This window comes from Athene noctua, chromosome 1 (genome assembly GCF_965140245.1).
Source record: "Athene noctua chromosome 1, bAthNoc1.hap1.1, whole genome shotgun sequence".
Lineage (NCBI taxonomy): Eukaryota > Metazoa > Chordata > Aves > Strigiformes > Strigidae > Athene > Athene noctua.
Window position 1 is genome coordinate 100,257,725 of NC_134037.1, and position 17,684 is coordinate 100,275,408.

The window sequence follows — 17,684 nt, forward strand, 5'->3', positions numbered from 1 at the left end:
TGCAAGATTTCCCTTTTGCAATGTACAACTCATGGACTTGGGAAAGACCATCCCCATCTGATAGTTTATTGCTGCCACATTACGTACTTGTTACTTACATTGTATTCATATGGGACCTGGAAGGACGGTGCAAGGCACATGGCATAGATGTTGAAAACTTAAAAAAAAAAAAAAAAATCTGCTCTGGCTAAAAATTAAACGCGTATATGTATGAAAAATAACTGTGTTTTGTTCATCATTTTACAGTTAAAGAAAATGTGAAAGTGCTCACAAATTAAGGAGTGTTGCAAAGGGTCGAGAGATGGCTAAGAGGAAAGAAACGGTGGGCGCTTCTCAAATGAAGTTCGTCAGATTTTTGCAAAAAATTTTGTTTATTCGAGCCTCTTTCTGCTCCTTGGAAAAAAGGGAAAGAAAGAGGAAAGGATTCAGGAGTAAAGGAGCTCGATTCGTGTTGGATGCGTTACCGGGAAGCTTTGCTTCCTCTGGCTGCGAAATGTGGTTGGACGTGGGGGGACGGCTGCCAGCCGCCAGGCACAGGACAAATGAAGCTCCGACAGACGCGGTATCTACTTAAATCTACTGAGGAAATCCGGGAACTGAGGGGAGAGTAACTACTCACAGCGAAACTGCTCAGAGCTACTGCCACCATGAGATACATCAAAGTTACCACCAATTTTTCCCAAAGTTAAGAGCACGGTTTAAAACGGGGAAAGGCAGCCGTGCTTACGAGGGCCAGCGACCCTCGCGGCGGTTTCTTTCGAGAGACGTATTTGCCGAAGAAACCCGGCGACTCGCTGCGGCCGCCGCCGCTCAGGAGGGTGCCGGGCCGCGGCAGCCGCAGCGGAATGGCGGACAGCACCGGCTGCCGCCGCGCTGCCGGAGCCTCGGCGGGCGCCGGCCGGTACCTGCTGGGGATCCCCGGCGGCACCGGGGCGGTCGGTCCCGGCGGGAGGCGGCGCCGGGCCCGCTGCAGGGGCCGGGCCGGGGGCGGGGGAAGCCCCGGGGCGGCCCCCGCGCCCTGATTGGCGGCCGCGGCCCCCTGCGGGCGGCCCGTGTGCGGGCGGGGCGGCGGCCACCGGGAAGGGAAGCGGCGCCCGCGGGCGAGTCTCCCTCGGGTAAGGGGCATTTCCCCTCCTCCCCCTCTCTGCCCCTCTGCCGCGCCGCGGCCTCCGTGGCGGCGGCCCCGCGGCCGGCCGCAGCCCTGCCGCTGCCCGCCGCTCCCCAGGCCCCGCCGCGCACCGGGCCCGCGCTGCCGCCCGGGCAGAGGGGAGGCCCCGGGGGCCGAGCCTGAGCCGGCGGCGGGCGCGGCCCGGCCCGGCCCCGAGGCCCGGCAGCACGCTGGGCGCCGCCGTGCGCGCGGGGTGCCGCGGGCCGCCTCGCTCGGCGTCGGGGGTGCGAGGCTCTGGCGCGGCAGCGGGGCCCGACCGCCCCTTCCCCTGAGGCGCCGCCCGACCGGCTCCTGCCTCCCGGGGCCGCTCGGAGGTTGGGGGGGGCTGTGGTGTTGGTTTCTCCTGCTCCCCGGGCACAGGCCCGCTGGTGAATCTGCCGTGTGGTGGCCGCTGTCTGGGGAACAAGGCCGAGGCCGCCTGTTTTCAGAAGAAAATACCGGGAGTCCTGGTGCTCGCTGTCCGCGGGGACTAGATGAAGGGATCCTAGCGGGCTGTGGAGACGTGTGTGGGGAGGGTCCAAAGAAGACGGAGCCAGGCGCTTTTTTATGGCGCCCGGCGCCGGGACAGGGGGGCCGTGGGCACAGACAGAGGGACCCTCCTGAACATCGGGATGCACCAGATGTGGTGTGAGGGTGCCCGAGCAGAGAGGCTGTGGAGGCTCCATCCTTGGAAACATTCGAAAGCCACCTGGACGCGTGGCCCTGTGCAGTGGGCTTCAGGTGGCCCTGCCTGAACAGGGGCTTGGACCAAGGTGACCTACGGAGGTCCCTTCCCACCTCGGCTGTTCAGTGATAACAGAACGAGCTCAGAAGTCAGTGAAACCGCAGTGCATGCTGAATTGCCATTGCCTTCAAGAAGAAAACTTGCTATTTATTCCCTTACAGGAAACGCAGAACTGGTTGATAAGTTTTAAAGAAACAAAGCTGCTTTGCTGCATAGTTCCAACTTGAGATCAGTAAAAGTTGAATGAGTTTTGAACAGTGAAACAGAGCGACGGAAGTTTTGTAATGTTATTTTCATGCTCCTGCATGTTTTCAACCTGTGATCCATGGACGCACCACAGACTACATAACTAGTGAGACAGTTTGTCATTCACCCAGCGAATCATTTTTTCTGTGACTTCCATTTTGTGCCATGAAGTCTGGGTGAATTTTGGACAAAATGCTTGAAATAGACGAAGTTGATAAAATTGAAGAGAGCTATTATCTTGAAAAAAATTTGCGTAGGTAATGCAATAAATATTTCAGGGCAGTGGAGAGACCATTATCATAGGAAGTGTTTGTAATTATGCTTTTAAAACAATGTGACCTGTTGTTTTTTCTTTGAGCAGGTATCTCTTCATCAGTCAAAATGGTTTTAAAGAAGAAGAAAGAAATTCAGGTAGATGCATTCTTTCTTCATCAGCAGCAGCTTGAAAAACTTCAGAGTAAGTGGGGTGTTTTTTCTGAACTAATGTGTAATTTCTTCTTCTGTTAGTAGGATGCATTTGAGTAGCTACTGAAATTGATCTGTTTTGGGGTTTTTTTGTTGTTTTATTTCTGGTGGTTTTGTTTTGTGGGTTTTAGGTATGTTTGCTCTTCTGTGATTTGCTTTTATTTTGTAATGACAATGACTTCTTACCTTGGCAGAGTTAAAAGAGTTCTTTAGAGCCGTGTGTCTTTGGTTTCAAAACTCTTTGTTATGTCATTGGTGTGAAGGTGGTAGAAAGTCCTACTTGTGATCCCACTTGCAGGCCTGTAATTCAGGGATACCCAAAGTACAAGCCTTAATATGTGAGATAACACTGAATTTCAAAGAATCACAGAATGGTTGAGGTTTGGAAGGGATCTCTGGAGGTTACCTTGAGTGTATTTTCCCAGTCTTTGTATTTTTTGTAGATAAATTGATTGAAAGATACTGTAAGCCAAAACGTCTTGCTAACTTTTTTTTTTTGGTCTTGCTTTTTCATCTTGCCAAGTATTCGATGTAGCTTCTGGTATGTGCAGACACAGCTGAAAGTTGGTGCTTTCATGAAGAAGAAAGGGATTTGAGGATAAGACAGTAATAAATCAGACAGTCAGGGCCTATTCTTGAAGATAACAGGAACAAGGATGGGACAAATTATAACAAACCAGCTCAAGGTACAGCACAGCTGCACATCACCTCCTAAACAGATCTTTGTGAGCATGTGTGGGCACTGAGGTCAACCAGCAGACACGGTGAGGAAGACTATCAATGACCCCCAGGGACCCCTCGAGACCACCACCCAGCAAGAAAGCACACGTGTAATTAAGATGTAGATACTGTAACTAGTTCCAGGAAATCTAACACATACGCCAATCATTTCTCAGAAAAGTTACGAATGTGCATAATCTCACAGTATATTAGCTGCTGCTTATACATCTGGGGCGTGTTCACCTTTGCAAAGCTATTTGGTGTGCATCCAGTGCTGTAATAATGAATGCCTGCTTTCTGACACTCCAAAACGAGTCTTAGAGGGTTTGTCTGCTGGCTTTTACGGTAACAATACTGTTCAAATGCTCTTCTATTTAGTGGATTTTGTTTGTTTGTTTGTTTGATGAAACAAACTTCCAGTGATCTTCGCTTTTAAAAAAAACCCAAACAAACCAACCAAATCCCAGTAATACAAGATTTGTATGCTAAAGTTACTGTGAGTTGCTCCTTGCCTTCTAGTTAGCACTGGTGAGGCCACACCTGGAGTGCTGCATCCAGTTCCGGGCTTCCCAATACAAGTGAGATACAGACATACTAGAGAGAGTCCAGCGAAGGGACACTGAGATGATGAAAGGCCTGGAGCATCCCTCCTGTGAGGAAAGGCTGAGGGAGTTGGGACACTTCAGCCTGGTGAAGAGAAGGCTCAGGATATCAATGTGTAAAAAATATCTGAAGGAAGGGTGTAAGGAAGACAGAGACAGGCTTTTCCCCTTGTTGAACAGTGATGGGACAGGAGGCATAGGCACAAACCAAAACACCAGAGTTTCTCTCTGAACATGAAAAAACATTTTTAATGTGAGGGTGACTGAGCACTGGCACAGGTTTTCCAGGGAGGTTGAGGAGTCTCCATTCTTGGAGGTGTTCAGAAACCGTTTGGCCATGGTGCTGGGCAGCCTGCTTATAGGGAACCCTGCTTGAGCAGTGGGGTTCAACCAGATGATCTCCAGAGGTCCCTTCCCACTTCAACCGTGCTGTGATTTTGTGAAACTGGTCTTTATACTGAAGATGAAGCCTACTATTATGTTATTGAAACTTGTAGTTTTTTCATTTGTTAGAAAAAAAAATGGTGTTAAGGTGTTGTAAGGTGACTTAAAGGATTGTGGCACCAGTAGGTTGACTAGAACAGGAAAAAGACCTAACTATTAAGAGGTGTTTTCTTATTATAAATTATGTGTGTATACTGCTTACTGTAATTCTTGTCTAAAAAGAGACTTTTCCAAATGTAGGGTTTTCAAAGGCTGAAGAGCAAAACCTGGCATCTCTGCTTTTGCGCTGTGCACAGCTGAGCAATGGCATCCAGCAGATCCAGTGTATTAAACAAGTAAGACGTCACTGTTGTTAGGGTAGTTTTTGGTAACTGACAGTGTGTGCTGTGCACTGTTAATGGGAAATACAATTTTAAAGTAAACTTTACAATGTTTTAAACATTCCTGGAGACAAATAAAAAGCAGTTCCAACTGCATGCACACCATAGATACAAATGTAGTTCTGTTACTTAAATTACCAAGGGCTACAGTTACTGAAAATGACGGAAGGCAAGTGATACCAAGCTTCCTATTTTGTATGTATGTATTTCTGGTATTAGAGGTGTTCTTGGAACGTTATTCAACACATGAAACTCAACAGGATAGTAAAGAGAGGCCAGTTTTGCACCATATACTTAGATGATGCCTCTGTTAATGATGAGAGTATATCCAGAGTTTTTGTGGATTATGTGTTCTGTTGATTATAGATTATGCCATTGGTGAAGAAGATGGATCAAAACTCTGCGTGTGATCCCATGGTTAAAGCTTGTTTGGATATTTTGGGAGAGACATATTTTTCACTGGGTATGAAGAATCCCTTGAAAAAAGTATTAGCAAGGTAAAAAATTGAATAGTAAGCCTTAATATTTTTTTTTGAGATGCTCTCCTTACCTAGAAGACAGTAATTTGCTGTGCACTTCAGATTGCTGTAAATTATTGAAAATTTGTGGTACTAATGTGAATATGTATTGTATTTCTTTCTTTGTTAGTAAAAATCTTAATTATAAATAATACAATGTATCATTGGATAAATAACTTCACAGTATTTTGATCTGTTTCGTTGCTGGCAAGACAACATAGTATGTAATTAGCACTTTGAATTTTAAAACCGTTATTAGAGTAGAAATTTAAAATAAAAAAAATCTCAACTTTGACAATGTCAAGAAAAGGCTGTTCAAAGTAATCATAACTAAACTGTGGTTTCTTTTGCGTGTTTTTATTGTGATTAAATTTTTCTGTTGCAAAATTACTGTTGTGTTTCTTTAGTGAATTTATTACAGCCTTAACATTTTTAGGATTCAGTGCATAGCTGTCTTCATTTCTATGTCCAGAAACATTTGTTGTCCCACTGAGAGATGCAGAGCCTCCATCCCGTATTTGGTTGCATGCCAGAGCTTTACACCCCTTTGACAGGTTTTCTATCTGCAAAATTGTAACATGCATGTTTATTTTAAAACAGAGTATGGTTTAATGAAGGAAGCAACATCTGTCTATTATTGGAGTTTTAGCTTTATTCGAGCAGATATTTAACATCTCGGTGTGAGCTAACTGATCGTGCTGTTTCTTACTGTTGCAGTTCATTAAACGGTCTTCCTGAACAGTTTATGACGTTAGCTGTACAAAGCTTTGTATGTTGCCTCAGGGAAGAACTGAAAACCACAGACGTGTATTTGTACAGAAAAGTACTGGACAACCTTGCTTCCTGTATGGAGGACTTCAGCTTAGGTACAATAGCATTGAATATATTGTTTTCTGTTTGAACTTGCTTGACATTAGTTTCATCTTGATGTGGCACCTAATAGTAATGTTTACACTTACCTTTGTAAAATAGATACTATTGGCTAGTGTTCAGTAGTTAACATGTATTTTCTTTCCTCTAGGCAGAGCAAGTATTAAGAACCTGTTTGAAGAAGGTAAAGTTATATTTATAGTAAAATAAGTTTCACTGCAGGTTATTGGGGGAGGGTTGTGTGTGAAAATGTAACATGAGGTAGTCATAAAGATCTATCAGATCTGATTTCCTCCTGGTTAATTTTTAATAACTAGTACCCTCATGTGGTACTTTTTTGTCAAAGACTTTCCCTTGATTTGTACCTTTAATTTCCAGGAGTCAGTCTTGCTTTATTGAGCAGCCCTAGATATAAATCTGAAAAGGTACCAGTGAGTGATTCTTAAAGGGCTGGGGGAGTTGATGGCTACGTGAGGTGTTCTGTGCCGTGACTCATATTAAGTTGGATGTGGTAACACCAGCTGTTAACAGCCAATCTTGACTATAGCAAGCCCAGGCCTGCTGTGGTTGGCAATTTTGTTTGGCAATAATTTGGCAGAAGTCTGATATGCTGGTAACATGGGATAACTTGACATACTGTGCCCTCATGCAGGTAATGTTTACAGCTTCCTGTGGACCTTTTATTGCTGCTCAGTCTTTAGCTCTTGGTAATTTCAGCTTTTCATTGAGAAACCAGAACTCTGAGTACCTCACGGGATTAGGCCAAGCGGGTTGGAAACTCTTGTACCAGGTTGTCGCAACCTAGCTTGAGATTTTGCTTAAGCATTGCTTCTTTGGGTCTGCACTGAAATGTCAGTTTAATTTATTCATGGAGTGGAAGAAAAACCACTATGTGGGTAACTGTTCATTGTGTCTGGGAATGATGCGTATGCGCGGTGGTTTTGCTGGAATTTTTCTGTTCTATTTTTCTTTTAAATAAATTTATGCCATAATTATTTTCACTAGTTCTTCAGTTTCTGCAAAAGTCGCTACTTGACATACAGGAAGAAAACAGGCAAGTGAATTCAATATAAGCTGTATTTTATCTGTGTTTATTTCACTCTTGCAAGATAACCTGGTATGGTTTGGAATATTTGATAGCCATACATTGATGAAAGATGGGAATACCATTTTACAATTATAGATATTTTAAAGTAAAAAAAAAGCTGATGATGAGTTTCTTTTGTGGTTATATGATGATGTGATATAAAATGAGAGGAAAGGAAGAAAATTAAAGGCCATAACATTTAAGGCACTGTGTTAGAGCTACTACTTTTAAGGGAGGCCTTTGAGTTATGGTTTAGTTATCTGAATTGTGACTGAACACTGTAATTATTAGATACACTTATTAAAATTCAGGTAGAGTAATACTCTTCCACTTTCCCTGAGTGTTTAATTCAGTATTGATATTCTGTTTAGTCTGTCACAGCAGTCATAATTTAATATATTGACATTTTCCAGTATTGCATAAAGTGAAGCCTCTTCCCTGTGGCCTCTCATCATGTACTCAGAGGAGAAGGGTGCTTAGTGGAGTGTTTTGTATGTTAGAAGTTTATATGTTGTCTGTATTTGTGTTAGAAGAAAGTCGAATCCTGGATATATGCTTTGCATGTGGAGGAACTGCTTGAAAAATGAGAAAGGAGTAGCACTGTGTTCTGCTGGTCTTTTTGGAAAGTTACTGGAAAAGTTCAGGTCTGCTCAGACAGAATCAAATAAGTGAAGGTTTGTCACAGGAACCTGCAGAAACTGTAGTAGAATTTGCCATTATGTTTGTTAACTTCATTTATAAACACTGCCCTTGAGTGTGCTTCTTGTTTTCCTATGGGTATGTTTCTGGTCAACTCAGATAATAAATTAGTTTTTACCATTCATTCTATCTGAAGATGGCAGCATGTAGTTTTCTGGGGATGGTGAAGAATGGCTTTCATTTTCTTTATGTGTGTATGTCTGTCTTTATTTTTTTCTTTTTCCCCCAGAAAGAATCATGGAAATCGTATTGTTCAGACTCAATTGATGCACGATTTACTGATAGCCATTAAAGTTTCAATGATGTTTGTACAGAAATTACAAGAAAATTTCCAGGGAAGTCTTTGGAAACACCACGAGTCTTTTGTTTGGCAAAGTATGTGTAGTTTACTGAAAAGCTCTACAAGCTTCCTAATGGATGGTAAGTTTAGTAACATTGAAAACCAAATATTTTTATTAAGTTAGTCTTGTTGTCTTTACAGTAAACACAATCTGTATGTATAAAAACTTTGTTTACCTTGAATGGAAATTCAGCTGCCGACATTAATGGGAGTGGGAGCAATAGTAAGTCTTTTAGTGAGCTATGATTTGTAGATTGTAATTTTGGACTATATAGTCTAACTTGTCCTACTTCAAAAAGCAAGGTAAATGTTATTACTGATAATTTAGAAACTAACAGAAATACTCACCAAAGTGTCTGTCCCTACCAAAAATGCATATGTCTGTATAAATTATGCTGTCAGAACTATTTATTAGTGCACTATAACTGATTGAGTTTACTTCTTATAGGGATGTTTTTATACGGTAGTTTTTAATATAAATCAGTAGGCTCAGCCATAGTTGTCCTTGTCTTACTGAGCAGTTCTATATTTTTCTATCAAAAAGTATTAATAGCTTCCTATTATACTAGAGTGTAAATTAGTTAATAACTGCTCTCCAGGGGACACTGCAGATCTGGGATTATACAACTACAAGTAGTCTATGAAAATTTAATACCACGTTTATAATTTGGATACATAGTTCTAGCACACAATGTTTGCTGCACTCTAATGTAAAATATCTTTCTCTGCTATCTAGCAACTCTCCTGCAAACTGTTCAGACTACCTCAGGACTGGCTGTTATTCTGTTTACTAAAGCTATGTATGAGCCAGTTGAAGAATTACCTTCCTTGGTAAGTGTATTTCTTTGCTAAAGACTGTGGAATGTCACAGTGTGGTTAATCAGTGCACCAGCGTTGTTTGGAGGCTTTGCTGATAGGAATGGCAGGACTTGCCAACCTCTGTATCAGTCTTTTGCTGGAGTGTAAATCCTTTATTCTTGCCGTATGAAATAATAAGGCTAGGGTTTTGAATTTGAGAAAAACCACGTACAAGAAATCTCTTCAGATCTTTTAAGATTCTCAGTTATGTACAAAATAGCTGTTCTCTTGTACTGAGATACTGTAATGGGTGTTACTTTGCTATTACAGATCAGTGACTTGCTTCTTGGGTCAGTGAAACACGCAGGCGTGCCGGTGTGGTTTGTGAATAACTGTGGGACTTTGTGTACAGAAGAACTCTCCGACTCAGTCCTTCTCTTTCTTTGCCATGGAGCACTGGCGATGCTGGAATGGAAGAATGGCAGCATGGGTGAAAATGGAGAGAAACTATTACTAGATATCTCATCAGTCTTGTTGTCTTTGAGTTCAGAGTAAGCCTGTGTTTAGATTTGTATTCTGTCATGTTTAGGAGGAGCGAGTAGATCTTTTTACTTGTGTTTTCATATCCCTCATACAGTTCCGGTGGAATATCTCTTTGATGTTTTCAGTGTGATGATAATAGTTTCTGCCACAGGTCATGTCATTTTTTTAATATATTCAAGGATAACCCTGTAAGTTTGAAAAATAAAACGTCTTGATATTGCATAGTTACAATTTTCTCTTGCATACTAAAATGAAGTCTTGTTTTTCCACCGAAGTGGGATTAGTTTACCAACTGCCTGATGGTCAGGTGTGGCAGAATCAATAGTTAGGTAGACAGATAAACTTTAGTTTCAGGACATCATCTCCTATGCTTTTAAAAGTACTGAAGAAGACAAAGTGTGCCAGTGAGTGAAGTACTTAAAGTAAGATAAGTTTTAATTTTTTTTTCTGGTTGCAAGCGTTGACTGCTTGCATCTAGTGGACTACCAGCATATTGGATAGGAGATTAAAACATGTATTCAGTTCAGCCTTTGTTTCTGCCTTGGAGGTCAGTTTTGTGATTTTTGTTTTTGCACATGTGGTACTCAGTTTTTATGGTTTTATATAGCAATGAAAATTTTTCCTTATATTTTCAAGAAGCATGCAATAACATAATGCTGCTCAAATATTGGCATGTGGATTTTTTTCTTTTTTTAATAGCAAGTGTGGTGGCTTGTGAGGTTTCTTTCCCCCATATTTAGGGGTTTTAGCTGTGACCACTTAACAGCATGTCTGGTAACTAAGTGTACAGTTTGCAACGTCCAATTCATCACCTCCTTTTTGTGTTCCTTTTCTTCAGTGAATTGTTAGTGTCTCCTTACCTGTTTTAGTGTGAACTAAACTAATGTGAAGAACAATTATTTTGAAATAAAAAAAATACATATTTTGAAAAAATTGACAAATGCAAATAATGAACTTTTTTTGTTTGTTCTTTTTAAAAGGTTAAAAGAATCCAGTATGGCAACATCTTTGTCTAGAATCCTTGCTATTTGGACTAATTCAGCACTGGCTGCCCTCGTTTCAGGCTCCCCAAATCTAAAAATCAAACTTAATGGGAACTCGAATGTAATTGGGAAGCTGCTGGAATACATTTATACACACTGGGAACACCCTCTGGATGCTGTTAGACACCAAACCAAATTGATATTCAAGAATCTTCTTCAGATACACCGAACCACCATTACTGGATTCAGTGAAAAATCAGACCCATTCTTTGCCCGACTGATAAAGCATTTACTGAGCTTGGAATGGCATGTAAAAGGAAAATATGCTTCTCTTGGCTGTCTTGTGGAGTGTGTGGGCAGTGAAAATATACTGCAGTTGGACAGAACAATTCCTGTACAAATTCTGGACGTGATGAATGACCAGTCTCTTGCACCGTATGCTAGTGATCTTTTGGAAACCATGTTTACAAATCACAAAACCCATTTAACTTTGAGTTTTAAAGAAAGCACCTGGATTGACCAGTGGCATGACATCTGGGTTTCTCCTCTTCTAGTAATACTGTGTGAAGGGAACCATGACCAAACTACTTACATAATAGATTACTATTTACCAAAACTGCTTAAATGTAACCCTGACAGTCTGAGCTACATGATTAGAATTCTTCAGGCCTCTGCAGATGCTAATCAAGGTAAGACAGTAAATACTGTATTTGTCATTGTGATTGTTTTTTTTTTTAAAAAGTCTTGGAAATGTGATTTCCAATCTATTATTATTAGAATTAATTTGGGGGAAAAATGCCAGATGGTTATTATTGCTGTTAGTATTTCAAAGTGGAATTTGTAATAATCATAAGTGTGTCTTCATGCTATGAGCAAAATAATTAGTATTCTAACTGTAATTAGTATTCTAATTGTGGGTGCCTTACTGTTCTCTTTACATGCCAAGCTTTGTTACATATCAGTGTTTTTTCCTACTATTTTTCTGTTCTGATGTTATTTCTTACACAGGTATGTCCAGTAATAGGGCTTTACAGATTGTTTTTCATTGCAAATATGTGGATACGAGATTTATGATTCTCTTGTAGTTTTTTACATAATTTAGTGTAATTCCAAAATAAAGGCTTGTGAGACCTCCCAAGGTCCTCTTTTCATATGACATGTTCAAGATGAAGCTTTTTGGGATCAAGGCAATTTAGAACTAGTTTAATCTAAGGCAGACACTAGGAGTTTGTGGGGTAGGGCTCGCGTTGGAAGGATCAGGAGTTTCTGACAAGAATTGCAATGAGTACATTGTGTTAATCAAACTATAATTATTATGTGTTTTCATTTTCTTTAGGCTCTTGCAGTACTAGAGGAGCTCTTGGAGCATTAATGGCATGCCTAAGAACAGCCAGGGCTCATGGACACCTGGAACTTTCAAATATCATGAGCAGTGGTCTTGTATCCACTGAATGTGTAAAACAGGGTCTAGTTCATCAGCACAATCAGGTAAAGGGGCAATGTTTTTTTGTGTCTTTAAATTAGAATAATTGCTTAGATCCTAAACACTGTGTCAGCATTGTTTTTTAAAAGAAGGTATCATCACAGGTGCCTGTAACTCTTTTGTGGTTAACATCTAAATATCTTTCAGGTTTGCATTGATGCTTTAGGTTTACTTTGTGAAACCCATCGTAGCACGGAAATTGTGTCTGTGGAAGAAATGCAGCTAATTCAGTTTTTTATGATGTACAACTTGAACAGCCAATCTCCTTCAGTAAGGCAACAGATAGGTTCTTTACTGAGAAAGGTAACTTCAAACTATAAGCAATGTTTAATGTGCATTATGTTAGTTAGATAGCATTTAAAAAAATTCTACTGCATATGTTATGAAGTCACTCATCTGAAAAAGTAGATGATCTAAGAATGGGAATGCATTACATGTGTTACCCAACTGCATGGTGATAAGTCTTTGCAGGCAAGGATGGCTCAAACAAAAAAATTGATAAGCACAGTAACTTGATCACGAATGGTAGTGTTACTTAACGTGTCAGTGTATGCATACTTTACCAATAGCAAAGCAGTGTGTGGTGAACAGTGAACCTTGTGTTGCTGTGGACTAAGGGTGCGCTTACATTAGACTTAACAGACCTCAGGCAAATTCCCAGTCACTTGATCAGCCTCAGCAACCTGACTTGGAAGGCAGGGTAGGGGAATATTAGGAACAGCGTGACATCTGGTGTGCTGTTACAGTCTTCAGGGACTGAGTGTTTCAGCATTGTGGAAGTTGCCAAGGTCACATGTAGATCGTGGTAGAAAGATATGGATAAAATGAGGAAGCTATGTATGTATGTATAAAGAATGTTTTGGAAAATGTTAATGGCAAAAGAAAGCAGTGTGGAAGGAGAAAATATTTAATTAGAGACAGAGGAAAAATGAGGCAATAGGTTTGGTGGAAACAAAAGAGAAGTCCGTCTCTTTCCATTCCCAGCTGGTACAGACGGAGGAATGTGAGATGGAAAAATTGTGTTAGAGAGAGTGTAATAAGAAAGGAAATAATACTAGTGGGTAATAAAAGAGCTGGGGGAAGCACTCCTGGACTGAGTCAAGCTCTGTAAGGGACTCTAAAAGTATAAAAACTGTATGTGTTAATTGAGCTTTTTTTTAGAGAGGAACATGTGTTCCACAGAAAATGGGGAGGTGGGAGGAGAAGACTAGGCATGAATTTAAGGAGGAAGATAGAAGAAGGTGTTGGAGGTGCAGAGGGAGGGGAAAAAGCTTGGTCATGAGAGATGGGGAGCAAAAATTTGGGGTTGGAGTGGAGAGGGATCTGTTCTGTGTTAGCCTGTATGCAGACTTTTTAAACATTACAAGCATGAACTACAAAATAATCTGAAACTACCCTTTTCCCTTATTTAACTGTTAATGATTCTTGCCTTACTTATGTTTGCTTTTGTTTTAAAAGTTATTTTGTAGGATACAAGAAAGTTCCCAGGTGCTTTATAAATTGGAGCAAAATAAAACCAAGCAGGAGTTACTTGAAAACTCAGCTGAAAGGCATCCTTTGGGGATTTTGCAACAATACAAAGTAAGTTAGACTGCTAGAGTTACAGATATAAGGGGTGGGATAGCATTTCTGAAATATAGTTCAGTGTTCTTGAGAACGCTTCTTGTTAAGTTAGGCTGTGTCTGTGTTACAAAATAGCACAGTGCGGAAAGAAGAAACCTGTAAAGCAAAACTGCTGAGAACCTTGTCCTCTCTGTATGTGCTTATGCGAGTTAATTTTGACTGAATATTCTGTTGTCTTGTGAACTGGATGCCCATTAGTATTTGGAGGTTATCTTTAAACGTTAATTTTGTCCAAAAGCAATAAAGATTATTTTCTGAGGGATTGCTCCATGATGTGACCTGAAACAAGTGAGGAGTGACTGGAGATGTACCCCCAGTCCAAACTAAAATTTCCAGGTAAATGTCCTGTCAGCTTCTAGCAGTTTAATAGCAAGTTTTAAGTGATGTGTGCTACTTGGGCTTGAAATAGAGATCTGTTGTGATGCAGCCTTTTCTAGATCTCCAGAAAGGTCAGTGAGAGAATGAATGACAGAGCTTCAGCACAAAAACTTCCGTATGAAGACTTTGTTTGTATTTATCCTTTATTCCTATTTGAAGGCTCACGTAATCAGTTTCTTTGTGTTAAGCTGTTTCTTGTCTTGAGTTCTGCTTTTCTTGTTCAACTAATTTTCAAGGTTTTGATACAATGGCAATCTTTTTGTGGGAGTGGGGAAGGGAAACTTTTTTTTTAAAAAAAAAGCAAAGAGTTGTCCAGACTTCACTGTATTGTAGGAAACAAGGAATTTGTCAGTACTATGAAGGTAGGCCTCCCACGCTTCCAAAATTAACTGTAAGGTCATAATTTTTTGGGTAACGTGTAAAGGCAGAATGTCCTGAATTCAGTTACTTAGACTTGTTTGTAGGGCAGCAAGTAAACTTAAAATTTTTCTTGTGATTTTCAGGATTTCATGTCATCTGTATGTGACAGACTTTTTGAGGTACTATTTCCTGGTTCATCACATCCAACCAGATTTTCTGCACTAAGTATTTTAGGATCAATAGCAGAAATATTTTCTGTTCCGAAAGGTGAGAAGTCTAATTTGAAGGCTGTAGGAATGGGAGGTATTGAAAAAGATTCTTTTATGCCAGCTAGTCAATTTCTGTCAAAGTAAAACAGTATTCTTAGTCCTTAATTCTATGGCATTTCCTGTGTCGCTTTCATTTTACCTGAACGGGGGATAGTGTGTTTTACTGGAAAATGGAATATTGAAGTAAATGCAAATATTTATGGCCTGTTGAATATATTACATAAATTGGGATTTTCTTGCCTAGCCTGTTTTTCAGCAAGGTTTTTCAATTTTTGTTACTCTGAAGAAAACTTTTGCACAGAATTCAATATATTTGATAATTTTGCCCCCTTTTTCTGTTCTAACATCTTGATAATATGTAATTTAAAACATTAAAACTATAAAAACTCTTGATTGAAAAGGCCTGCATATCATCATAATATTACTGTACTATAAAAGTAACAATTTAATTGGACAGTTTATGATGTTGTGCTGCTGTTACTTTAAACTTTCTTCACAATGTTATGACAACTCCAATTCAAGAAGTATCAGTTAGAGGCTTGGAGTGTTGATAGTTTTGCTCAATCTTGTCTCTGGATCATATGGCCGATGTTTTAGTCTTAAATTGTAATTTATTTTTTTTAATAAATGAGACATGTAAGGTAAAAGCTGATTTTGAGAGGGAAGAAAAAATGCCATCTTGATAGATCTTTTCTCAAAACCCTGGTAAATCATGAATGTATTTTATTATTATGAGTTTGTGCTATGTTATTGCTGTTTTTTTTTTTAATAGAAAATTGTATTGAAAATAATTCATAATAGCAGCTTTAGGATTTCAGAAGCCTGACTTTACTTCTGTAAAGGAGATTTAGCTGCTGTTGTGTTCTGTGCTGTAATATGGTGCACTTATTTACATCGTAAAATTTCTGGCTTTAGATCAGTTGCCAGAAGTCATAACTCCTGTAAATCTAAATAAAAAGCAAAAAATTGTAATGGCTTCCATTTCAGGGGCTTATGGCTATGACAAAAAGAACCGCCAAAAGTAAACCCGAAAACACATTTTTAAACCTCTTCTGAGAGGAATTATTTTCCACTACTGCATACTTGCAGGAAAAGATTGTTTAAGCAAAGCTAAAATAAAGGTTATTTTCAATGCTGAATTTAATGTGAATAAATGGGATTCTGTTTTTGTCAGTAAGTTACTTCCTGTATTACTGAGAGTCATTTTTTTGGATATGGTAGCCTTTTTATTTTTTAACAGGAAACATGACATTTAAGAGCTTTTAAGAGAAGTAAGTAATATTAAAATAATGCTTTAGCTAAAATTTTACTGTAATGCTTCTTTTACTGTAGCTAAGCAAAATGCAAATACAGTGGTTATTCTTTACAGAATAACCATGTAAGGCATTGATTTCTCTGAACAGGTCAGGCCCAAGTTTTTCAGTTGGACCAGGAGATTGATTCTACTCGTGTCCAAACTTTGATCCAGTGTTTTGCTAGTACTTTTGAGGAAGTAAAAGTTCTGGCATTTGGGCTTTTGATGAAAATACGTGATGTTGCACTTAATTTACAGGTAGGTAATTGAAAATGGTTTAAAAGGAGTAATTTAGTGAAAGATTAATGTTCTGTATTATAGCAGGTACTTGGGTTAGGTGAAAAGCATAATTCATGAAAATTAGAAGTCAGTCCATGTTGCCTGCAGTAGTGCTCATCGCTGGCGTCTTTGATATATTTTTAGACAGTTTCTGCCCTTACGTAAGGAGGATTGTTTTGCTAATGGATGAAGGAGTTGCAGAAGTACATTGGGTGTGACTATGAACTATCAGAGAAATAGTTAATGCAAGTTCCTTGCTTAGCTGTGACTTCCCTTTGTAAATCATTGAGGCATTTTGACAGTTACTCTTGCATTTTAAGAAATTCAGCTCTGTTTCTTTCCCTTTCTGACTGGTCTCAGATTTCATTATCTGATTAGCTTTTTTGACTTTTCCCAACTTCTGCCCTTTGACTTGATACTGATTTTTCTGTTTATTACTTCATAAAACGTTACTTTAAAATTCGTAAGTACTGGTGAGCAAATACTGCTTCCTATTAAAGCTATGCTTCTCTGTGATGTCTGTTAGCAGATGAAACACAGTATTCTAAAACACAAATGAACAACCCAAAACCCAAACCATCCTCCTGTGAGGTGTAGTATATTTGAATACTGCTTTATAAATGCCTGTCCCCATCCTCAGTGTGTATGTATTGTATCTCTGCTAAATACACACACATGCACGTTTTGAGTGTAAGGTAATCAGTGTACAAAATGTTTCCTAAGAAATACATACCGAAAACTTACTGAAAAGCAGGTTCTTAGATTCCAGGGTGCTAAGTAGCTTAATTAAACCAATATGGAAGCTGTGTAAAATGAACAATATTGGGGTTTTTTTCAGGATTCTGAAAATCTAGATCTCCTATTCCAAGCAGCAATGGATCTTAGCACAAGTACCAAGCCATATGATTGTGTCACTGCTTCATATTTATTGAACTTTTTAGTACATCATGAAGGACTACAGCGTATTTGTTTAGGTAAACGGGTTGAGCATAACCCCCAGATGGATGAAGACACATCAGTGAGTACAGTGGAGAAGAATACTTTATCAGGTAAGCTTTTGGGGATATGAACCCCCATGTTTTTCATATTTATTTGGAACGCTACTGCTTTTCCTCAGGGCTTTTGATAGGAGGCATAATGAATTAGAGATGCTTATTTCTAACAGGATTTTAAGTATATTTTGTTTTGCTGTTAAGAAGCCAGGTGCCTTAGTAAGACCTTAATCTAGTCCTGTTCATGTTGAGGCAAAAGAATGTTTGTAGAAGATGGCTTTTGTTACTACTTTGATCAGAGAGAATGTGACACTGAGGCCGTGGTAGCTAGCCTGATGAAGCTGTGCACATAAAGTGCAGGAAAAGAAACTGCTTCCTCTAAGAGCTTGCTCACTCAGAGCAAAGGCAGCTGTAGTTGG

At 39.7% G+C, this 17,684-nt stretch overlaps 1 protein-coding gene across 1 annotated transcript in view; it reads left to right on the forward strand.

Annotated features, from left to right (window-relative positions):
* Positions 1-1,030: 1,030 nt before the first annotated feature.
* The window catches only part of THADA (THADA armadillo repeat containing), a 166,010-nt gene continuing 149,356 nt past the window's right edge, over positions 1,031-17,684 (forward strand). The window contains exons 1-17 of the mRNA XM_074897106.1: positions 1,031-1,115; positions 2,500-2,595; positions 4,610-4,704; positions 5,116-5,246; positions 5,985-6,133; positions 6,289-6,321; positions 7,143-7,195; positions 8,157-8,343; positions 9,000-9,094; positions 9,392-9,612; positions 10,585-11,276; positions 11,924-12,075; positions 12,218-12,373; positions 13,529-13,651; positions 14,575-14,698; positions 16,104-16,252; positions 17,112-17,322. Coding sequence (XP_074753207.1) covers positions 2,520-2,595; positions 4,610-4,704; positions 5,116-5,246; positions 5,985-6,133; positions 6,289-6,321; positions 7,143-7,195; positions 8,157-8,343; positions 9,000-9,094; positions 9,392-9,612; positions 10,585-11,276; positions 11,924-12,075; positions 12,218-12,373; positions 13,529-13,651; positions 14,575-14,698; positions 16,104-16,252; positions 17,112-17,322 — 2,647 coding nt within the window. The 5' untranslated portion in view covers positions 1,031-1,115; positions 2,500-2,519. The remainder of the gene's footprint in view (positions 1,116-2,499; positions 2,596-4,609; positions 4,705-5,115; positions 5,247-5,984; positions 6,134-6,288; positions 6,322-7,142; positions 7,196-8,156; positions 8,344-8,999; positions 9,095-9,391; positions 9,613-10,584; positions 11,277-11,923; positions 12,076-12,217; positions 12,374-13,528; positions 13,652-14,574; positions 14,699-16,103; positions 16,253-17,111; positions 17,323-17,684) is intronic.